Source organism: Rhipicephalus microplus, chromosome 6, assembly GCF_043290135.1.
Source record: "Rhipicephalus microplus isolate Deutch F79 chromosome 6, USDA_Rmic, whole genome shotgun sequence".
In the NCBI taxonomy this organism is placed as follows: Eukaryota; Metazoa; Arthropoda; class Arachnida; order Ixodida; family Ixodidae; genus Rhipicephalus; species Rhipicephalus microplus.
The window spans coordinates 86977762-87002272 of NC_134705.1; the positions used below are offsets into that span (position 1 = coordinate 86977762).

At 46.2% G+C, this 24511-nt stretch overlaps 1 protein-coding gene across 2 annotated transcripts in view; it reads right to left on the reverse strand.

The window, feature by feature from the left end:
* Nucleotides 1–21193, reverse strand: part of LOC119167509 (Transcriptional adapter 2B) — a 33518-nt gene extending 12325 nt beyond the window's left edge. For both annotated transcript variants that reach the window (XR_005109236.2, XM_037419004.2), the window contains exons 1-10: nt 21112–21193; nt 20896–20993; nt 16126–16185; nt 14270–14370; nt 12979–13019; nt 9653–9703; nt 8273–8329; nt 7839–7942; nt 6614–6861; nt 6264–6343 (exon numbers count right to left, since the gene is read on the reverse strand). Coding sequence is in view for 1 of the 2 variants with exons in the window: in XM_037419004.2 (XP_037274901.2) it covers nt 6264–6343; nt 6614–6861; nt 7839–7942; nt 8273–8329; nt 9653–9703; nt 12979–13019; nt 14270–14370; nt 16126–16185; nt 20896–20993; nt 21112–21118 (847 nt within the window). In the remaining variant the exon portion in view is untranslated. The remainder of the gene's footprint in view (nt 1–6263; nt 6344–6613; nt 6862–7838; nt 7943–8272; nt 8330–9652; nt 9704–12978; nt 13020–14269; nt 14371–16125; nt 16186–20895; nt 20994–21111) is intronic.
* Between the last annotated feature and the right edge of the window lie 3318 nt (nt 21194–24511).

Genomic DNA, 24511 nt, shown 5'->3' on the forward strand with positions numbered 1-24511 from the left:
CAAACTTCCGGTTAATTCGAACTCGCGATGAGGTCCCGTCAAAGCTATGTGTATTTTAATGGGCGAAAATGCCCGGTAATTCAAACGCCCAAGCACTTCCGACGGTTAATTCGACCATACCGCGCTCCGAAAATGCTCTCAGCACCTCGCCCAATCCTGCGACGGCACCTGAGACACCTTAATGCTGCCCGCGAAGGAAATGAAAAGGAAAGAAAAGGTTGCAATGGAAGATTTGCTCCCTCTCAAATGCCGATCTGCGATGCACCCGTGTCACGCTTCTCCCTTTTCCGTCCCTGCCTCGTGTAAAGACCCTCCTCCTTCCAATGCCGCCCGTGAAGAGAGAGAGAAAAAAGAAAGCCGTTGCTGGGTTGAATGAATGTGTGGTTGAAGGAAAGAGAAAAGGCAGCCCTTGCGAGCGGGGGGGGGGGGGGGGGTCTCACGCGCGGGTGCCATTTTTCCCACATTCCCCTTTTCTGCCACGTAACTCTTCTCCCTCCTTTCTCGTCACGTGTTGGCCATGCTGCGGCTGCATAGTGGAGTGCGGGAGGCTCCGCTACGCAGCAGTCGTTACTGTCGTCGACTTTAGAAAGTGTCGGCGCTGGACATTTCCGCGCGCAACTTCTCTTGCCAGGAGAATGCTGAAGCTGAAGTAGAAATGCTTTGCAAGCTGCGTGCGAAATTGATTGACTCACTGCAAGGCAAACGTGTACAGACGTGCATCATCGATTACTTCCACTTATAAGGGATGCCTTGTGATTTGTGAATGTAAGTTTTCCTAAACTTCCCCTCGTGTGTTAGCTCAATGCACATGCGCCACTGCATGGAGAGCCTTCCGTTCATTTAGCTTTCATTAATCCGAATTTTTTAATTCGAACAAATTTTCAAGCCCCTTTGAGTTCGAATTATCGAGATTCGACTGTACAAAGATTCGTCGCATGCTGCGATTGCATTCTCTCATCCTGACACCATCACTGGAAGCTAAGCAGGGAGAAATGGCAGGCGCAAAGAAAGACGTCACGCGGACCTCGTGACCTTGAGCACTTCTTTCTTCTTTTTTTTCTTTGAATGCGCGGCTTTTTCAGTATGATTGTACGCACACGCGTGGACAAGTCCCGGCCTCTTGCGGCAATCTCCGTAACGACCGAACGCACAATGTTCTAATCAGACAATGGCAGGTAGATGGGCTTGCTGAGTGTGATTTTTGGGTATATTGCGTGATATGTCGAGAGAAGAGAAAGCAATTTTTAGCTGACTGATAATTTATTGTGAATTCCAGGCCGCGTGCTGCGCCATAATATTTGGCTCGTGTGTTGTCGGGAGCCTTAACTACCGATCGGCAGCGCTTTCCGACCTTGCTCAAAGAGTGTTGCAGGGCCCCTTAATTCAGCTCGCACATCTGCCACATTTATCCCCTGTTGGAACCACAGTTTTTCATTAGTCAATACTTATGTTACCGTAGCCGAGCTTGAAAGACGGCTTTGCCACAATATGAGAGTGTTATGGGATGAAGCACATTGAAACTCTGAAGGGGCCACTGCTAATCGGCTATCAGTATTTGTCTTTGGGAAGTTCGGATAGTAAAATTTCGGTGCAAGTTGAATCGAATAGTGAACACTATTTGAAAAATATCCGAAATTTCAAATATTCCCACATTACCAGTTGTTACCTATTCAGCTTCCATGTGCAGCAACTACAGTAAAAAAAATACAGCCTAGGTATGACTCGCATGGAAGCACGTGCTTTTAAAAATGTGAGCACACCATCCACACTCGAGTCACCGATAACCACGGTTCTGCACGCAGCAAATGTGCTGCTTAGCAGCCTTGCTTTGTCTCAGTGCCACGAGTGCGTAAGGACACAAACATGGCACAGGCTCTCTGCGATGAGGCACAGATTCTACAGTGGCTCACAAGCTGGCATCGAACACGCTGGCTAGGTCGTGATGGCATTTTCACATTGTTTTACTGACTCTGTCGGTAAGTGCGCCTTCAGTATTGATTTGGGAATACAGTCAAACACGGTTATATCGACACACATATAACAAATTTTCAGGTACAGTCAAACTCTGCTACAACAAACTCCGCTTCAACGAAATTTCCGCTAGAACGAAAAATTCACGATACCTCGTCAGTAGTCTAAAGAAGTCAATGCATAAATATTGTCACCACAACACTTTTTCTTCGATCATTTCACTTCAACGAAATTTTTCCATGCAATTCCATGCTCAGATACTTATTTCTATGCAGTAAACCCAATCTTTAACATCTTGATGCATTTTCAGAGCCTGAAAAAGCGTCAAAGACGCGTTGGCACCACCAGAAACCGCCGCTATACCGCTGCTGTTTAGCAAGCATAGGCGCCGCCACTGCTCAATAGCGATGGCAATGAGACTGCCCTGCTTTTGCAACTGGTGCTTTTGAGCCACAGACGATCCTAAGCTGAAGCTCAGTCGCTCAGTTCATTGTTTCCTTCACGTGGTTGCACCCAACGATGCCTATTCCGATGCCTATCATTATGTTTGTTCTTGGCAAGTGTAATAACTAATCAGAGCGCCTGTTCATCTGCATTATCAACAAAATCAGCTAGCCGCGAGTGATGGATGATAAGAATGGCATAGAATAATGCCAATGCCGCCACTCCACGATACCCTGCCTCCATCTCGGCGTTGTCAGATACTTTTGGCGGCAGACAGCTGCTGGTGTTAACGTGTTAATGCAACTGTTTGGTTCATTCACGAAGACTATTTTAGGCGTTGTTTCAGCTTACTTTTCAACATAGCCTCGCTTTGCATAAATGAGAATCGCGACGTGACGCTGCTGGGAAAGAATAGGAAGCAGTGGCCATTTTTTGAATTTTGAGAATAAACATTCCTTTGTTTTGCTAGCTCAGATCAGCTATATTTTTTCGATTTTACTACAACGAAATTTCCACTTTAACGAAATTTTCCCGGGCCCCGTCAGTTTCGTTGTAGCGGGATTCGACTGTATAATGCCACGTGAGCTAGAAGGTGCGTTTTTGGCCCTCGCAGCAGCTCCCAGCGATCTCCGTGCAGCATCACGCTTCCGCCAAAACACTAAACGCTCGAAAAAAAAAAAAAAAGGCAAGGGCGAGAGGGCTCGGACTACGCAATCTCCAACTTGCAGACTGGCATTTTATTTTTTCGTTTCTCCTTTTCTCTCTCATGCTTTCTCCGCGTACGTGTCGGCTCGGAGAGCAGGAATGAAGGACGTCCTCCTCCTTTCGCCTTTCCTTTTATTTTTTATTGGTGTTTTGCGAGGTTTGATCAGCCAACCACAGCTCGTGCCATTTTTGCTGTTGTTCTCGCAGGTAGCCATCACCTCGGGAGCGCTTTGTTGCTCTCGAGCTGTTGAGTCGTCTGAGTAACACCGCATGTTTAGCCTTTATCTTTTGCAAGCATGGTGAGCAAAGCCGCTAAGGACTCCCTGACTTGTCGACTTCTCGTGTAGCTATGGCCAGCGTCAAGAAGTGCAAGACCCTTAACTTTGCGACGAAGTTAAAGGCTACATATGAAGCAAGCCAGGTTTAGCGATGCCCTGTCGCGGTGGTCTAGTGGCTAAGGTACTCTGCTGCTGACCCGCAGGTCGCGGGTTCAGATCCCGGCTGGGGCAACTGCATTTCCGATGGAGGCGGAAATGTTGTAGGCCAATGTGCTCAGATTTGGGTGCACATTAAAGAACCTAAGATGGTCGAAATTTCCAGAGCCCTCCACAACGGCGTCTCTCATAATCATATGGTGGTTTTGGGACGTTAAACCCCACATATCAATCAATCAGGGTTAGCGATTTTTTTTACACAAATAAATTATTCTGTTGCAACGTGTGTGTGGAATTAGTTGTCATTCTTCAATGCACTTATTGTGTATGATGATCCGCTACAGGTAAGCTCTTGGGGCCTGTATTTTAAAGACGGTAGTCTTTCTTGGGGACCTTCGACGAAAACATTTTGGTCTGTCTGTCTGTCTCAGACACACACCCGTCTCAGAGCCATGTGCTTCGTTTTCCGAAAAAAAAAAAAAAAACAGCCAGATGGTGCTCATGTCTCACTTGTGACGTGTTTGATGCGCTCGTTCGCCTCTGCTGCACGCTCGAGGCACAACGCAGCGCCTCCAGAATACGATTCACCAATTTTCTTGCGCAGAACATCAAATAAATGTTTTGTTCACTCTCTTCACACCCATGACTACCTTTTTTCGATGACATCTGCAGATTAACATGCGGATATGGGGCCAATTTTTTCGTTTTGAATTTTTCATATATCAAACCAACTCATGATCCCCTTCGGGTTCGATATATAGTCGAGCCCACATATAACGGCCCCACCTAAAACCAACGATATCCGCATGATCGTGAAAATATACATTGGTTCAATGGCACAAAGTCACACTTGCAACAAACGCCTCCGAGCGCCGCTGACTGGTTACAGTGAACAGAGTCAGCGGTCTGCCGACTTCCTGGGAAACCAATTTCGAGCACTGATCAGGCATCGGCGAGGTGCCCATACATTTTTATTGTTAAACGCCGACCCTGCCTCCGCGCCTCTCTAGTTACCGCTCTCCCCGACCGCTTTTGTTACGCACCCCTCCGCCCTTCGTCTTCCCGCTACTCTGAGCATTCCGCATCGCCAGACGAGGCCCTTGTTTTCACACTGCCATTGATCTTTCTAAGACCAATCGAAGATCTACCCGTTTTGATCGCTGGTACTGTCATTTACGTCGCCAGCCTTGAGTGACCAGACCATTTGCCAACATCGTCGGCCACCGACTGAACCCGGTAGTCTGTGTCTAGTGCAAATGCGAACGCTACCCCACCAACTCTGATAATTTGCGATTAGTTTCGTGTTTAGAACTTGCTCTTGCTCACTTTGCACTTTGCTCAGCATGCCTTCCGCGCGCGTGAGGAAGCGCGAAAACAGGTGTTAATTTGTGTAGAACGAATCGCGAAATATCGCAAACTCACGGGCGCGTTAACAAAACGATTTTTTGACCACGGATGCCAATTCTCCGAACACAGCCGCGCGCACCGAATCAGGCGGCCATGCACTATTTCCAAGTTTTTCTACGTGCGAGTTTCGCAGACTATTCAAGCAAGCTACCCAACCTGCATCCTTCCCGTGTGTTTGGTTTTCAAGGTCGCCCTCCCGCCGCATCCTCCCCTCTCTTTATCGCAACTCCATGCCCATCTCTCGCAAGTCTGCTCTCCTCACTCTATCACAACCCCTTTGCCTGTCTCCATCGCTCCGCGACGCCCGCCGTGCTGGCTCCAATTAGTTTCGTTTTCTGACTGGAAACGGGTGCACAGCTGTTTCACGCGTTCTGGCACATGTGTCGCGTGTGCGCGTCTTGCTCGCTCTTGGTGTGCGTGTGTGGTCATGATGGCCGACGGGAAGACTAGCACGCTTTTTCGTGCCGCTCAACAAAACGTCGAAAGTGTGGCCACTTGGCTTGAGCGTAATCCAAGCGTTAGGTGCCGCGTTGCGGAGCGCCTGCTCATAGCTGTTGATCACCTGGCAGCCACCTTGCCGCTTCGGGCGTCCCGGTATTCAGTTGTGGAGATGGTGAATATTTCGTGGGTGGCGGTGACGGCTATATGCGCGCGAAACTGTTTTTGCGAGGCCGACCTCGTCGACGTCGGGCCCGATGTCGAGCCTGAAGCTTCTGAACAGGACCACTGCGGCGGCGATTTGTGGCAGCACGTCATCTACTCCAACCTGGGAGAGCGGGTGGGACATCTGTGTCGATGATTTAATTACGGCCGATGATGATGCCGACACTGCGAAACCGTGCATGGATTTGGGCATTGTGAATGAAGCACGTGGCGAGAGCGATTTGGAGGAATCGGATTGCAAGAACAACGAAACTTTGGAGTCAGTGCCTCAACAGCTTATGCCACGGGCCTCGGCGAACGAGCACTCTGCCGTTTTAAATGAACTCGAGACCACCCTTATCGCTTCTGCTATTCAAACACATGGACCACGGACTCTTTCGGGCATAAAAAGTTTGTGTTTTCACTCGCAACTTTTTTTAAAAGCAGTGTTTCATTTACTACAAACTTCGGGATACAGCAAACGGATGCCGCGTCACGCTCAGGTTTGTTGTAAGCGGGCTCGACTGTATCCATGTTCAACTGTATTTCTTTCCTGGCCCTCTGAAATCGCAGTTGATGAGGTTTTTTCATTTTTAAATTGTATAGTAGCTTCTATAGTATGACGAAGATATCTGCATTTAAAAAAGAAAGGCAACTCACTTTCGAGATTTTCCAGAAGTTGCTCATGCTCCGTGGCCGACTGAAACTGACTGAATATGCGCATCTTCTCCTGGAGTTCCCTGCGTCACAGCACGATGACAATTACCAGAGGGAAAACGATGTCAAAGGTCGTGACATGCCCGGCGACTTCAGTTTCATTTACATTCTCCAGTTTTGAGCTGGCTGTCAAACCAGCTTAAAATGCTGAGTACAAGGCATATGAACGTCTTCTATGCTGCAAATCCCATCAAAAGAATTTTAAGGCATACTGACACACTGCTGCTGCTTTCATTTTACAGAGAGGTTGCGTTTTGTGGTTTCCACATGCCAGTGCAACTCTTGGTACTCACTTGTCGGCCTCACGGGAAGGCTTCTTGCTGCGGGACACTGGGCTGGCCTTGGAGGCCGGCCGGCCCGCATGGCAGAACTGCTCGAGCAGGCGGTACTCCCGTGCCAGGCCCTTGCGGCGCATGCGCTCCCGTAGTCGCCTTGAGTACATGTCCACCTGGGCCAGCTTCAGGGCAACCTCCAGGTCGTCCTCATCTGGGCCGCCCATCGACAGCTGGCTGATCAGGGACTCGGCTTCGTTATCATACTCCTAAAGAGTGGAAAGCCAAGAAGATAAAGGTAATGACACCACTTGGACACAACAAATCGATGGATATTTGTAAGGCAGCCGAGAAAACACATTGCATAACCAACGTAACGTTGGTCCAAACAAAGGCAGATGCGTTCAGGGGAAGATAAAAGCGCGAGGAGATAAAAATCTGGAAACACGAGGCGCTGCATTTCAACAAGCGTACTTGTTTTCTTTTGGGGGTGCAGCCAGCTTACAAGGTGCAGTTGCAGCTTTGAATAAGGCAAACCCGCTCATCAAAACGTCGGCTCCAACCACGCCCTTTTTACAACCCCAGCCTGCTGCATTACGAGATGTGATCAAAAATGACCTAATAAAAGCCCACAATTGAGCTCTGTACGTGTGATGAAGAAAAACTACTGACAGCTGAGGTCTTGTTTTACTGCTTGAAGGCCTGTTTACGAGTAGGCCTTCGTTCGAGCACGTGTATGTACACAGTAAGTAGCGCAGCTGTTGCTTTCTGGAAGCATGCAACGAAGTAACCATTTGCCGCGCAAACTCGTTTCCGTCGGACTATGGCATTCTCGGATAATTAAGCTCCAACATCGCTGATAAAACATATTACTAGGCTAAGTGGTGCCTCTTTTTTTTTTTCTTAAAAAGTAATGGGCTGCCTCAACATGTCCACGAAAAACGCTGCATCTGCACGCACGTCTGGCAAATAACCTCAAATGCTGGGCTCTAGTATGCCAGCGTTACCTCACCATGAGTGAAGTGCGACAGGTGATGATGATGATGATGCTTGACATTCCTGATCGGAGGCAGCCTGGCGACCCGGGCTATTTCCAATTTATTGGGTAACTTGGGTTAACCTGGGGTCTATAACTTTGGAGCTTTACGGTGATGTGAGCTGCTATCTCAATTCTAATCATAAATCACTATGGCCACATTTAGTCGACAAAGTCAATGACGGACCGATTGATGGACTGATTGCTCACCCTTTCGTAGTCGTCCCGACAGGGCATGTAGCCAAGCTCCTGTTGCTCAGTGGATGCGATGTCCACTGTGGCCACCGGAGTGCTTAGGCTTGGAGACAATGGACCTGAAGGACAAATAGAACCTTAAGCCAAAGCACACCAAAGAGTGCAGCAGTCTACGCTGCAAATCGGAACACTGCATTTCTTCGACTCTAATGTGCATCTTTTTTTTTTTTCTTCCAATTCAGTGGCTTCTACATAGTGGTAACAGAGACTAAAAAAAAATAAAAAAAAAGAGTTGCATGCGCCGAACAGCAGACAACTTACATCCAGACTCTCAAGAATAGAACCCAATGCACAACCTCATTAATTTAGCCCCCAGAAGTTAAAGGTGACTAGTTTGGCTGCTTCCAGAGCAATAAGCCATTTGGCAACTGATGGGCACATCCACTCACCTCCTTCAGGCACTGTGTGATCCTTGATTTGCATTGCCACCTCCGTGGACCATGTGGCTGAAGAGAGAAAGAAAATTTATGTCATATGTAACAACTGATGTAAATAAATGCAATCTAGGCAACGAAACTGGGTACAAATTACTACTTCATGGTCTCTACTCTAGGCACAAACTGGTGTCCATTTGACACGTAAACCCATATTTAGGTTGCTTGGATTACATAGTAACACCTTCGCTGGATAATTCAACCTTGCTTGGGCAGCCGGCACACACTGCTGAGCCGTTTAGAAAAGCATACATCTTGGCAGAGCTTTGTCCTCAGATTTTTGTCAACTTTCACGTGAAATTCCAACATAGGAAACTACAAACAATGTTGTACCAACCGGTACCAGCTGATGCCTTACAGACAAAGCCTTGACAACACTTCCAGGCGACGTTCAGTGATATGCCGAAAACAACGCCAATCTCCCCAACTTTAACATGTGGCCTTCTGCATCTTGATTTAGGGAGCTAAGCAGCATTAACAGCTTCAGTTCCAAAATTCAAGCAAGTTCATTACGGCAAAACTGAAACACGCTCCTTGGAGTGGTTACCCTAGACCTGAGTACCGACATGTTTTCGCAGCCTTATACACAAAGGGTGACCTTTCAAGATTAGTTTCATTACAGTTTGCTACCAGGTGGTGGTACTTCACGAGCACAAAGACTTCTTGGCAACTGCTTAGCACACTATAAACTGCCTTCACAGGAAGACATGCGTAAATGCAGGGCCACACTGAAAAGGGAACTCTTGTGGCCAGTAGAGACCGGCCACGAAAGAGGCACTTAACCTAGATTCATGCTCGTTTGCACGACAAAAATTCATAGGTTTTTAACGCCTTTTAAGGCTATGTGTGATAATTTCCAAGGACAACATTGTCCGTTATAAACCCAAATAAAACTTGTTCAGAGGAGGATAAAGGCTTGAAGTGACTAGAATTCATCGAAAAAAGGTCAAATGACTGGAGCAGACATTAAAAAAAAAATTGAACACCTTAAAAGCTGCTACAAAGTCCTTTTTTTTTTTTGTGAACATTTTAACCTCCTCCTATATTCGGCAGTTGTTTTTCTGTTTCTCATTTTGCTACTTGCCTTTTCTGGTTCCATGCAGAAAGTACTGACAGTCTCAATTCTTTTGTGATGGGCACATTACATATGCTGCGTGCTACATTTACAGCATCCCAGATAATGCTTTGAAAAATGTGCGACATTGTTTATATATAAAAAAAAGAAAATCCAAGAATTTGCAAACATTCCAGCACTTTCAAGGCCTTGAAAATGAACTTTTGAAATTCAAGGGTTTTCGAAAATTTCAAGGACTTGCAAGAACCCTGTAAACTCACCTCTCCCAATGTTCCCCTCGATGTAATGGTTGTTGTAGTGCTCCTGCACCTCTGTTAAGAAAAAAGGATGTATTGGTGAGACAACACAGACCACCACGGCAATCACTTAAAAAAAAAAAAAAAAAGAGAAGTGTTGAGTTCTAAGCACAGAATCAAAAACCTGATCATGAGCTACGCCATAGTACGAACTTCTGCATCAATTTTGACCAACGAGCTCTTCAGCTTGCACCAAAATATAAATGAAGCACCAAATATTATTTGCGTTTCGGACACATCGAGACACACTAGGGATTTAATCTTGCCACCTGTTACTTAGCAGCCCAATGCCATTAGCTGCTAAGCCACCATATTTCATGCGTCAAGGAAGTGATTCGAAACATTTTGCAACACAGACTTTGTTCTTCCCTGCTGAACTGTGTTTCACTGTTATTAGTGAATGATTACATGTAATGAAGTTTTAAGTGTACACTCAAAAAACACAGACTTTGTTCTTCCCTGCTGACCTGTGTTTCACTGTTATTACTGAATGATTACATGGAATGAAGTTTTAAGTGTACACTCAAACGTGCTGGAATTTGGACTGTCAGTTGGATCAAGTGCCAAATTCAAAAAAAAAAGAAAAAAAAAAAGCTGAAGCCTGAAGTCGTTGTGTGTTCACCACGTCCTATCTTCATGTTTCCTCCGTGGTTAAATAGAAACAAAATGACTTCTATACATTTACATAACAAAACTACAATACAATTCCAAGGCAAACCATAGTGGGGGTTATTCTGGGACAATTTTGACCATACAACCTGCGGTTCTTCAAAATTTGCCCAAATCCAAGCATGTGGGCATTCTGGCATTTAGCTCTTCGTGAAACGCGCTTGCCGTGGCTCACAAAAAAACCTGCACCCCCGTGCTTAGCACACCAACACCTCAGCCGCTGCACTACCACAACAGGTTCATCTTTGCGGTGCTCTTATGGACTACCAAGTACCAGGAGGCAAATTTAGTAAACACTGCACATCATCGTGGGAAAAATGTCAGGAACACATGGCGGCATTTCGGTCTTACGGCGATCACAGTTTGTACCAGCTTAGTGCTACTCTTTTGAAGTATATTCCCGACCAAGTCTATCGGCTAGCGGAATGATGACAATGGGTTTGGGACCTTATGTGGCCAGACCAACTGCAAAATTTAGCAATGAAAATTGCTATAACATCTCGCAAAATTATTTGGAAAAGCAGTCCGGAGTTTTTTTTACAAGTAATTATTGAATGACATGAGTATCAAAGTGCCCAACTAATCAACTGTTGTAAAATTTCTCGAATCCACCAATAAGGAGCAGATTTGGAGATTTGTTGTGTGCATAAGCGCTTGCTCTCGTCCTGAAGAGTGTGCCACAATGGCATGGGGGAATCAAGTTACGCCAGAAAGTGTCGAGACTTTGGGTTCTAGAGATGAAAAGCGGTCGCTGGCTCCTGTTGTAAATCTTGTGCCAACTAGAATGGCTACTGTGTCTATGTTGGCAGGCTATGGAGCTCGTTGCTGGCAACCTACAGGAAGAATTGCATAAATTCAAATGCTACTCCATTAATTCTTGCTATGGGCCAATATGGCAATATGACCTCCGAGTCATCGAAAGTATCAATAAAACTTTAAATGAATGCCTACTATATCCACGCCCTCTTACTTTCTTATGGATTAGGAAAATTCAGTAGTTCCTTTGCATGAAAGTAGTGCAAGAGCTGCAATTTGTCATTTGAACCTCCATTCACATTGTGAACACTGCTCAAGACCCATGTTTCAGTTGGAAAATTGCTCTGAATTATATAAAAAGCACGCGATTATGATCATGCCTTTTCAAAATCCTCTGACCTACTGCTGTCCATGACCACCATTTTTGTTCCTTTGAGCCTTACATATGCGGCGCTTCACATGCGGCGTGCTTAATCGGGTTGAGGTCAGATATCAGTGAACTTAAGAGTTTGATGCCAATAAACCATATGTATGACCAGAATTATCTGGCTTTCCAAAGTGATGAGTGTCAAATTAACGAGCTTTAACCATATCATGCTACCTGTTTGATGTTAAACAGCATGTGCCTGCAGCCCCTGAGAAAACTTCAAAATCGCGCTCAGCTCGTAAACTCTCCTTGCTGCGGACAGCTGTCAGATTCTGCTGAGCTGTTTATAGCGGCATGTGTTAATTCATCAAGCCAGAAAGGTGGTTCGTGACCTCTTTAAAAATGACACCTCTGGATTGTTGCACTTCACATGAATACCAGCATGGGTACAGTTGTTCAATCATTACCTTTTCATACCCACACAACTTCCACGTCATCGTCACTTTTCATTTGAGATGCTGCATATCAAGGAAGGCTAATGAACATGAACTGTATTCAACACGGGCAATACTTCTTGCTTGCTAACACAGGCACACGAAAGCAACATTGAAATGCTAGTGCCTTCAGTATCGATTCTATTTACACATGAATGAAGGTAACGTCACTGGTTTTATCATCCCTTCCCCACTATTGCAACACAGCCATAACACCTTTGAAACTCTGCATTCCAACCTGCCCAAAGGAAATCAACTGGCGGATGAAAAAAGCAGCCCCAAAATATCAAAACAGAAGAAAAAGCACAGACAACGATGAGTAGCCTTACAGAAGGAATTTTATTGGGTACTACTAAACGTACGACGACGTACGTAACGAGCCAATGCCAGGACACTGAAAATTCGGTTGCACACGAGTACTCCCAGATCATAAACACACTGTCGGCCTTCGAAGAGACATTTTGCATGCAAACAACTGTAATTAGAAAAAATCTTTAGTGTCCGACAATTCCCGAGATTTGGTAGGCCATTGCTGTATTGGTAGGCACATAGCAAAAGTAAGCAAAACGTCGCTACTCTGATTTACACACAGTTTATTACCAAACGAAAACAAGCGGTAAATTTCACTGCAAGATACGCACTAGGACTAACATCTGATGCAGCGAAAATCACAGCTTTTTTTGCTTATTCAATGCGTGAAAACTTGCACAATCTGAACATTGACCCCTGAACTCGCATGAAATTTCAACTTCTCTTGCTACATCCTCAACCACCTCTACTAATTGCCACAGTAACGTCCCTTCTAAGTGGCTGCAACGTGATCCCAATTTGACTTTCTAATTCTTGATGCGGAGTGACAACATAATCCAAGGGAGGGGTTTGCTCTTGGGATACTTCGCAAAGCCAGGAAGGAACAGCAAAGGCTCAACAGATGCCGCAATGAATGCAACATAGCTGCGCGTAATTAACTCATCTGAAAGAGTTTTGAAAACTCGACATCATACCTTCACAGCTTCGAGCTGGCAGGCACTGGGAGACGTCCTCCCTGCAAGCAAAGAAAAGTATTGATACAGACAAACTTTCCAAAAGAACTTCCCAAGAAGCACTACGCTACCAGAGGCACACGGGCACCTTCGCACTTGCTGCCACTCACCCATCCTTGTAATTGATGCCTGGGGAGCAATCTTATACATGTTCTGCGATCATAGGTTGGCAAAAATGGTGGGAACTTGCACTCACTTAAGAAATATATTTTGTGCTCAGGCCTAACTCAGACTCACAAAAATTTTCCTGAGTCGGGCTCATTCGTGCTCGCACTCACCAAAATTTTATTCCACTGGAATAACTTGGACTCAATCAAACTCACCAAAATATTACTCACCCGGACTCCCGGCTCGATCTGAGTATGAGTAAGTCGAGTCATGAGTGAGCTCGCTGACCTACATCTGCGATTTAACGTTCTATAGCGCTGCGAGAGATTGGCTGAGGCTCGTTTAGTGGTCACACATAAGGACAGCAAACAGAAAAGGCATTGCCGACAGTCACTTAGTCGTCTAGCGGGCAAAGAACGAGCACAGAACAGGCACACAGCCGATAGAACAGATGTATAGAGCAGCCTCCAGATGACTTGGATTGGATCAAAACGTAGGTGTTTGGGCCAGAGAAGCAAAGTGGCCTGCTTTGTGCTTGGCTTAATGCGACTGCGTGCCAACAGTTTGCAAGAAATGTCCATTAGCCCCACCACCAAACGTGTCGTGAAACTGCGACACCACCCCACTCAATTCATCAACAAAAATAAATTGTTAATGTCACATTTTTCGATTCGATGCTTTAACAAACAATGCCCTCAATTACTATCAAGTTATAATATACTAAAATTGAGATAACACACATAGATATAACAAAATAAATGAACAGTCTTGTCATAGACAGGGTGCTACAAATTTATGTCCATAATGAACTCTCAGACATAAAGTTAGTGTCAAAACTGACTTCGTCATAATGGGATTGCAGTGCATTTCTGAGTTCAGACTGTCAAAACATAATGCATTCTTCTAGTGTGCCTGTCCTTTTTGGCAACCTCCAAATCTCCCGTGATGCTATGCTCCGTTCATCCACAGGAGCTGTTCAAGGTTTCACCCCTGGTTTATCATTTAGACAACAGCCACTGCGTAACCCCAACACACTAACACTATGCTGCTCTTTTATACAAGAAAAACCAGAGGCCCTGCCACCTGGCCAACCCGTTCACACGATAATACCTGACAAATAATGAAAAGAGATGAAGGAATGTACCAGTTGCCGAAGCCGTACTGCTCGATGGCCTCCAGAAGCACCAGTTCCTCCTTGGCCTTCCAGTTGCAGGGAGCTTGGAAGATGGGGAAGTTGCCACAGTCCTGAAACGACAGTGCGCACTTTGAAACAGGGCTTTAAAAAAAAAGGTTGCCAAGATCAAGGCTTCTGTGAGTTGGTACATAGTGCAAAGGGGAAAAAGTGCTGAAATTTTGACAAACACAAATTTCTATAGTTCGTCGTCAGCCTTTCCGAGCGTTTGCCAAATTTTCAGTGCTGCTTTTCCCTTCGTTGCTTCAAAGGGCATGAATACAAGGAAAAAGAGAGACTACGACAGAGGAAGAAGGGTCCACATACAAAACAACGCTTAGTCAGCAGGTGAAACAGCACTACCAGAAAAAAAAAAGCGCAGGCAGTACATTGTTTGTCGACGCTGGCCATTTCATGGCTACCGTATTTCCTCAAATAATTGATGCACTTTTTTCTTTTGCAATTTTGGGACTCTGAGAAGGAGGTGTGCAAATTACCCGAGGATTTGGCGAATGCATGCAAAACAATGTGCAATAGTCCTAATGTGCGCAGTATATAATTTAAAAAGTTAACAACATGGAGCACAAACGAAGCACACTTGTTTATTTAAAAGAATTAGCGCGTACTTAAACCAGTCAGATTTGGTCAAGCACGGTCTAGTCGGAATCACTGATCGAGAGGCGCGATTGAGAATCATCGTCGCAGCCGCTGTCACCGCCCTCCCAGAGTGCATCGCTCTCGGTTCCATTCAGTGCGTTTGAATGTCTCATTTTCTTGAAGCTCTTCTCGACAACTAGGTCCCAAGACAACGATACCGGAGGGCCTGAGCGTTTACACATAACTGAAAATGCCTTTAACAGACAGGAAACTTTTGTTAGCAGGCGCGGACGCTTTTGCTTTCTCTTGTACCGATCATCACAGGTTGAAGCACTTCACGCTGAAGTGCTCGGCGGTGGCATGATTCCCGTTCTCATCAGCAAAGTTTATAATAGCGAGCTTGAATTTTGTCTTATGTATAATTACTGTAGCCCCTTGCAAGAGAACAGTAAAAGCGCGGTGGACAAATGGCGAAACCTAAACTTCCGAAATCAACCAAGCGTGTTGCAGTGCGGACGCAGACACGAGAGGAACAGTTGGCTCAACAGGCCCTCGCAAGCCTGCGGTGCCGAAAGTTATCGGTGCTGTGACGCGAGCAGGTATGCCCACGGTGGTAGAGATGAAGAGATAGAGGGACGAAAACCATAGAAAAGAATTGGGAAAACACTAGAGCTATTTCGGCGACCCATCAGCGTAGACCCACCAATAGATTGGGGTGTTAGGGTACGGTATTCTAGTAACGCAAGTTCGGGGGAAGTCCTCGGAAGAAGGGACTTCGCACTCTCAGCCCATTTGATTGCGCTCGCCTGATCAGCGTGGCGTGCGCCCGTGCAAAGAGTCCAAAGGTGCAAAGTTTGCGTCCGTGCACCGGCGAGCAAGCTCGGGCGGGTCGAGGAGCGCGAAATATGCAAGTAAATATTTTTTTCCCTAAAGCTGACAATATATTAAGGGTGCACAAATTATGGGAGTAAATACGATATTTATTCTTTAGCAATACATTTGCAGATATCGTCTGCACCTAGATCACAACTCATAGCTCATTTCCAGGTTAAAGAGACTGTCAAAGCCTCGATAGGCAGTGAAATTGCAATTATAGAGAACAGCACACACTGTACCAAGGTGTGCTGTTCACTGTCGGTTTTGCATAGGGACAAGCGTAAGTCACTGTGCATGGGAGGCACAAGCTTCTAAGAAACAAGGTTGAAAGATTTTTTCAATCGTCTGGAACTCACTATTAACTGGTAGCCGTGCCTGTTCTTGTGCGCTCCCATCTCCGCCCCGCAGGAAAAGCACTGTTGCAGGGAAAAAGAAGAAACAAAGATGAGTGAGACTGTGAATGCACGAGAGATTAGTATGGCCCCTCGGACAAATCACCAATCGTGGAAATGTATTCATGAGCTCATTAGGAAGTGAAATCATCATAACAGGCTTTATCATTCCAAGTCACGTGTGAACCCTCTACAGCACTCGCAGAATGAAACACTACATTTGGGGCTAAGCAATGCATTTCTATAGTCTTCAGCTTGAGTGAGATTGTCAGAGCCAACATTGCCTGGAGCAGTCAGATTTGTAGTGGAAGGAGAGTTACCAAGAGCAATCAGGCATACTAGTTGTTTACTAAAACCTTATGAATTCACGAGTACTGCACGTGGCACAAATTGGCACTGACTACACACCCCTCTGGGGCAAGAATTCGGAAAACTTCTTGCCTAGAAAAGAAGCCCCAACACCTTTTCCAGAGTCCCAAAGCCACCCTCCACCTTTTCCACTGATGTGCTTTTGGAGGTGGTGATGGCATGGTATCAGTGCTTCCAGATCTGCCTAACCAGTAGATCACTACTGCTACATTTGTATATCAAACTTCAATCTGAAATGCCACTGCTCTTCACAATGTACTTTCGATAATATGAAAGATTTTTTATTGCAACAAAAGCAGTTACGAGATCACACCAACATCCGATTCTCGTGCCATAGTTGTCTGCCACTGCCATCTGTAACCATTTCCGCACGAGAAAGTAGATTTTGTAAGATTGGATCCAATTTTAACCCAGGCCTGCTGAAAGGCAGTCAAGTATTCTACTACAAAGCCATGCAGGCACTTGACACACCTTCGAAAATCGACCCTATAAAGGGCTTATGATGGGCAACGAACCGCATTAACATTTGTAATATGAAATGGCAAAAGAACAAAATCGGGCATAACACAATATGAATCGCATGAGTGGATTAATGAATGCTTTCAAACTATTAGAAAGGACTAAGCCACATTTTTACTTCATTAGCCACAGCTTAGAGACTGAAAACCGATTTTTTTACCCAATCTCTTTTTCTGGCATGACAAAAAGCTTACCCTTCGTAGGGTTTGTAGCTGCCATAGTTAATCCCAAAAGCACATAGTATTTATATAAGCAGCATTTTTTAGTCTGAACAAAGATGAGCCCTTTCATTTAGCAATGTTGTGAATTGATAGCGATGCCGGTAGCTTTTCTGGCGACTTGTGCATGCTGTTATTGTTTGGCTTTCGCAGGAGTTTCTATAAGCATGCTCAATCACGTTTATTCTGAGCTTTACAACTATTTTTTTTAAGTAACAAGCCATTACATCTCTGTATTTGTACTGTGTTACGTGCACCTGTGCCCAAGGTTGTTGCGCCTGTGTCGTGGATGGCCTTGTCATGTCGTTACTCTCTCAACAAAGGACCCAAGACAAGTCACCGAAAATGTGACTGTGTATATGCGCGACCGTGCTAACTAGCAGTACACGTCATTTCTGAGACAAACTGTAAATAGCCAAACCACGTCACCCCAAAATCTTAGCGACCCAGAAACTAGACGTATTATTTCATGAGCACGCACAAAAGTTGCTTGAGATGCGCTGACAGGCATGGGATGATTACGTCATGCCATTTTAATGCATACAACTAAAGCAGGCTTATATGTACATTTTTATTGAGTAGCATCATAAACTACACACAAACAAGCAATATTTGAATACTAACATGAAAATTGTTAACCACACACACCAGTTTACGGTCACATGACAGGGCACATAGGATAATTGAAGTTTCAGCCACCAGTGGTGCCGCAAGCTATTTTCGCAATTTTCAATAAATATTTAATTCTACTATTCACAGGAAAACGGGGTTGGTTTCAGTCGCTGAGGGACAGACACTCTTTCCATTTGTGCAGACATCGACCAAAAAGCTTTTCTTTCTGAGAAATCCATATGAATTTCCTTGTGGCTTCGTGCTACAAACAGGTGGCTGTCTTCTTTCCTTTTCTTAATACTCCTGCATGCCAACGCACAGACGGACATATCAACAGATCTTCAAAATGGGACAGCTATGCTGTTGCCACCTTGCATATCCAGGTTCCGCGCATACAACCCATAGATGGCTTGCACCGATATCACTGAAAGCCGTGCTGGAGCACCAACATAGTGAGGGCGAACTTTGTATGTCAGGCTACAATTATAAGTACATCACATGCTTGCTCGGGAGGCCTAGTGGCGTCCGCTGCCATCGCTGTGATCCATGGTGGCGCATATGTTTTTTGGTGTAGCATTTTATTGGTTCTGTCGAAGCGGCGCATTGCTGTTCAGTGTCTACGGATAGAATGCAGTTGAGCGCCTATGTGGAGCCCCCTCCAAGATGGTCGTGCTGCCGTTCACACCGACACCATCTCGTGCCCTCCCTCTCTGTTTAACCTACTATCCTGCCTTGAAGTCATCTATGTCTTGTGTCAATGCTGTGATGTGCAAGCTATCAATATTAGAGGCACGACATACACCAAGCATGGTGGTATCAAGATCTCCAGCTTCTATCGCCATCATGTTTGGTAGCGCCCCACGTCAACATCAGCAGGTGCTACGCATATTCGCAATGTTCATAGACTGTCGCGCCGCCTAGCGGAATTCGGGAGCATCTCCTCAATGGTGATCAGTACACAGATGCTCCCAATGCGGCCTTGTTCGGGGGTGCTAGTCTCAGTGTTAACATGTTAGCAAGAAATGAACACAAACCACTCTATGTTTCGTGCATCAGTGAATATACCGGACCGTCTGTGACACAATAAATCTGATCCGCTCTTGCGAGACACGAAGTTTTTGCAAAAATACGTGGCAACTCGCGCTTTCGATTATAGTTAGCGCAATGAAATATGCAGTTACAACTACTGTCAACGCTAACTTCACTGGTGCCGTCCAAACGACAGTGTTCGACAAATTTCGGCAATTTTGGCGTTGCAAAAAGCGTACGTGTGTGTTCGTTTCGATCACGCTGATGAAACCTGTAACATCCAAGTGCAGGGGATTGCGCACTGTTTGAGTCTGATCGTAGCTGTGACACAAGTGCTACTTAATAGGAAGTTAAATGCTTGTGTTCTGTTGAAGAAGGAGCTACATTATGCTTACAGCGCAAGTAACGATGGCGTAATATATTTGCAAAGCATCGGTACGTTAAACATTTATTCCTGTGCAGCCGCGACGGTGTGCTATTCACTAGTGGCATACTACTGCGGCAAATCTGCCAGACAGGCTCGGCACAAATAATGTCGGAATGCCGTTCAGTTCAGTACGTGAATTCTGGTTCGCGCAGTTTTCAGTAGCATGCACAGGATTACGCAAAGCATCATTGATACACGGACGATTAGGTGACACCACCGCCCTTCACACTGTGGCGAGAAATGAGGTAGCGAACATTCAGCAGTTCCTATTGGTTGGGAAAGTACTTTGGTTCGATATACAGTCATTTGACATCAAGAGTAGATCCGGTGAAAGCGGTGCGAGGAGTACGTCCGGGTGCCCTCTCTTTTCTTATACGAGTTCACGGGTTGATCATCCTTCTGTAGCCATCTTGGATCGCACGGCGCGCCACATATAGGCCGTGGGTGTTGGAAATAGATAACTCTGGAGCTGCCTTGCAGTGGTTTGGAAAACGAATTCGTTCGCTTGCTCTCGCATGAATGGCCAGAATAACGATTACGTCAGCAGAAGGGTTGATTCGGACCAATCACGCGAGGGTAAGTAGACGGTTCTATCCTGAAACATTACACACAATAACGCCCCAGCATATGATCGCAATGTTATGGAAGTCCAACCTCAGAGAACTGGCGGCGTTTTCGTGTTTTATTAAAAAAGAAAACCTTTTCACGAGAAACGATCACCGTGGGACGTGTGCACGAAGCCTGCCTCAAATTATTTCGCAACGTTCATATTTTAGTCGGACGTTTCGCAGAAAACAGCTTTTTATCGCATAGCGGAAGCAACGGGTACATAACAAACTCGCCGGCTGGCGATCGGGAAACATCTGTGGAGCGTAGGACGAACGTGAACGGCGTTATTCGGGCGGTTTGATTCAAACGCACAAGAACTGGCGCCCGCACAAAAGCGACGCCTGCTGTTGCTACACCGGCCGAAACCGAACGGCGAGAGTGCAGCGGCGGAATAAAATGAAAGAAGCGAGAAAAACAAACGCGGTGTGCAGCTGCATACACGACCGATGAGCAGGCGACATGAAGGGAAGGGGGGGATCACGCGTGAGCTAGGCTGTGACGGCTTGCCCGCCGCTTATCTCAGCATTTCCCTTTCCTCGTAAATACGAGAAAGCGCGCTCGGCTTCAAACAGACACAGCGCCACGCTGGTCTGTCTCAGACAGCGGGGGGGGGGGGGGGGGGGGGAATCAAACAAAAAATATTGTCAGCACCACAAAAGTAGACGGTTAGAACGCGCGCACACAGGCAAAACTCGCGGCGAATCCAGCCGGTGCGTTCTGCCCCAAGTTTCGCATCCCAGCGGGCGCGGAAGCCATGCGCTTTTTGTTGCTAATTTTTTTTTTACCGTTCGCCGCCTAGGGAACGCGCGTGTGCCCGATTCCGCCTTGCGGAAAAATGCACGAATGCCGAGTCCGACAGGCCGAATCGCGGTCGCGGCCGTCGCTAAACACCCGCTACGCGATAGCCTCGCCACAGGCGGGCAGAAGGCCGCCGTGAGAAACGCTACCAACCTGTAAACAAAGGTCAAAGTCTGGGCACTCTGCACATTTGACGCGCACTCCCGTGATGTCTTCCTGACAGTAGTTGCAGTGGTACTTGGCGATGACACCTGCGAAATAGCGGAAGATTCGTTCGGTGAAATGGAGCGCTTTCCGAAGCCGGCGTAGAACGGGAATCGGCCGCTTTCACGGGAAAGCCCGATCCCGCCAGCGCAGCGTCTCTCTTACCGGACATCTTTCTTTGTCCCCCTGCCTGCCAGGACTAGCGTCGTGTAGGTGTTCTGTGTACACTGCGCGTGCGCGCAATAACGTCACGACCGGCATACAACGCGCGCCTGAGCGATCGCAACGCCGCAGCACGGCGTTTTTTCTCTTTTTTTTTCTGTCCTCACGCTTTTCCGAGTCGTCTGCTCAACGCGCCAAAATGATGCGCGCCCGTTTTGGCTATGTTTAGCGCCAAAGAGAGCGTGCCAGTTGTACAATGATCAGACAAATGCGTATTTTTCACAGCAATAGTAGCGCGCAACTTTGAACATTCATCGTGAGCAAACTTTCATCGTTACGTTGCGACGAAGTCCTAAACACCGATGGTACGACAAAATGAAGCAGCGTTAAACAATAGTGCCGTTGGTTAAAAAGGCTGGTGGCGTCATCTATTGCCGCATCTGGTAAGATCAGGACCCGATAATCATCTCCATGTTCGCTAGATGATGCTATCGTGCGATGTATCACAAAACTAGCAAACCAGCACTGGTGTCGCTTTCGGCAGTTTGGTTTTAGCCTCTTTTCAAAAAGCACACTTTCCACACTTGCTTGTCCGAGGTAAAAATTTAAAAAGTTTAAGCGTGAATATTATTTGTACGAACGCTTATAGAAAAAAGAAACGAAATAAAAATGCATTCCGACCCCAACGTGGGCGCGGCCCGCAACTACGACTCCTTCCTTAGGACCCAAATAAAGTTTGTTGATGACTGACTGATACTACTATATCAGTTTTTGACTGTGTGATTCCTGAGATATATTGATTATATAGTATATTTTTGTTACTATATTTACCGTTATCCATAAGGCTTGGACATAGATTGTATCATTTAGCGTGACAAACAGTTTTAATGCAATTTGGTTATGTGGCAGAGCATGCTCTTGATTAATGTAATTGGCCAAAGTTAACGTAGTTTTAATCATAACAGAACTTATTTATTTTGGAAGTTTTGAGCACACACTCACAGAAACTCGGTCGCACACAGGGCTGTATGCAGAATGTTTTTCGGGCGGGGGGGGGGGGGGGGGTACCTTATTTATCTAAAGTAGGGGCCAGGCAGGCAGATGGTCATTTTGCGCGATGTATTCATGGCGAAAAAAAAATTTGGGAAGGTGGCGGGGGCATGGGCTTGGAGTGCCACCCCTTGGCTATGCCCCTGGCACATTATATTTTTATTGAAGTTTGTTTTGATGACGAGAATCTAACTGTATGTGCAATTAAACCCTTGAATTTCTGTTGCTAAAGCGAAACAATATATTAGTTTAGACTGATACCTTTACCTCGAAAACTTTAATGTTGCAATCAATACCAAAGGTTTCACTTTTCCATTTCACGCCGAAAGTCTCCAATGGTGACGCTACGGATTTCAAAGTGCTTTTTGTGTTGTGGCCGCGTTGGCTCGACAAAATTCCATTAAACTTAGTATGTTAACCATCTCCGCGGCTTCTCAAAAGGCAATTTTCACCGATTGGTAACTATATAAATAAGCGCCAAGATATTGTTACGTTTATAAATGGGTTCATTACGCTGTGGCGTACTGGGAGGCTTGAAAGGGTCGTGAACCGGAGGCCTATGTTGTTGTTTGTTTGTTTGTAGCCTCTAATCTATGGCTCATACCCGCACTCGATGATGATTCCACAGCCGTGGCTCGTACCCATTCAGGGGGATCGGCCAAGAATCGATTACTTAATTCAGTAAGATTTTTTTAATATCGAAACCACCCACCAGAAAAAAGAAAAAAAAAGACACCCTAGGCAGAATGAAAGGAGTGCAGTAGTTGTTTGTCACCCAGACTCGTTAGCCGAACGTCCTCTTCTCTAATCTGCCTGTTCCCCGCTACCCAGAGGCTCATACTCAAATCACATATGCAGTAGCATTTCCCTCCGCGCAGACGAAGCCCACCGGGCGAGTTAAAGAGTCTATCTGGGAATATAGCGCTTCAAACGTGCTATATGGACAAGTTCAGTCTTTGCAGACCGTCAGCCATTTGAATGAAGACGTGCTACGCGGTAAGTTAAATCGCTTATACGTTCTAGAACAACATAAGGGCCCGCATAGTGTGCAAGCAGTTTTTCACACAACCCCTGTTTCCTATTTGGCGTCCACAGCAACACGAGGTCTCCGCGATTATACGTCACGTGTCGGGTGGTCCAAAAACGGGAAGACGGTATCTAGGGTATGACGAGGTGGCCGAGCATACAGAAGAAAGAACGGACTGTAGCTGGTAGTCTCGTGCTGTGCGGTGTTAAATGCGTAAGTGATGAAAGGTAGTACGCGATCCCAGTTCTTGTGATCTGCTGCGACATACATAGAAAGCATGTTCGTGAGAGTCCTGTTCGTTCTGTCAGGCTATTTGTTTGGGGATGATATGGCGTAGAGTGCCGAAAGCTTGAAGCGCATAGACGAAGCATCTCTTCCACCACGTCTGCAGTGAATTGTCGCCCACGATCACTGATAACAATTTTAGGAGGTCCATGTCGTAGAACCACAAAACGCAGCATGAATAAACACGTCAGCTGCAGTTGCTGATGGTGTCTCGCAGTACCGTGTTAAGTGGTCGGTACATACGACTATCCAGCGATTACCACTAGAAGACCTCGGAAAGGGACCTAGAAGGTCAATCCCAACGTGCTCGGATGGAGTTCTAGGGGGTGGGATAGGATGTAGTCTCCCTGGAGGTGCACTGGTAGGGCGCTTGCGGCGTTGGCACTCGTTGCAACTAGAGATGTACTGTTCCGTCGTCTGGCGCATTCTCGGCCAGTAAAATATTTCTTGAAGCCGGCAAAGAGTTTTCGCTGTGCCTAGATGGCCGGACGTTGGGTCATCATGCATGGCCTGCAAGACGGAAACGCGAAGGCTCTTCGGAACCACTAGAAGATATCGTAAGCCGGTCGTAGCATAGTTCTTTTTGTACACAAGCCCGTCGCGCATGCAGAAGCGAGTCGCCGATAGTCTTAACTCGGTAGGAAGGAGCTCCTGTATGGTGCGGTCCCTTTGCTGCTCAATCTTAAAGGCATTGGTATCAGGAAATGGCAGGTCCAATGGCGCCATGTAGGTGTCCAAGTTGCCCGCGTCGTAGTCCGTCGATGGGAGTGGTAGTCGCGAAAGGCAATCTGTATCAGCGTGACAACGACCACTTTTATAGAAAACCGTAAAGTCGTATTCCTGCAGAAGGAGTGCCCAACGCGCCAGTCGACCAGATAGGTCACGCAGATTGACCAACCAGCAGAGCGAATGATGATCTGTCATGATGGTAAAGGGGCGTCCGTACAGGTAGGACCAGGAGCGCTGCGCTGCGAAGACTAGCTGCGAGGCATTCTTGCTCTGTGACGGCGTAGTTACGCTCGGACTTGCTTAGCGAGCGAC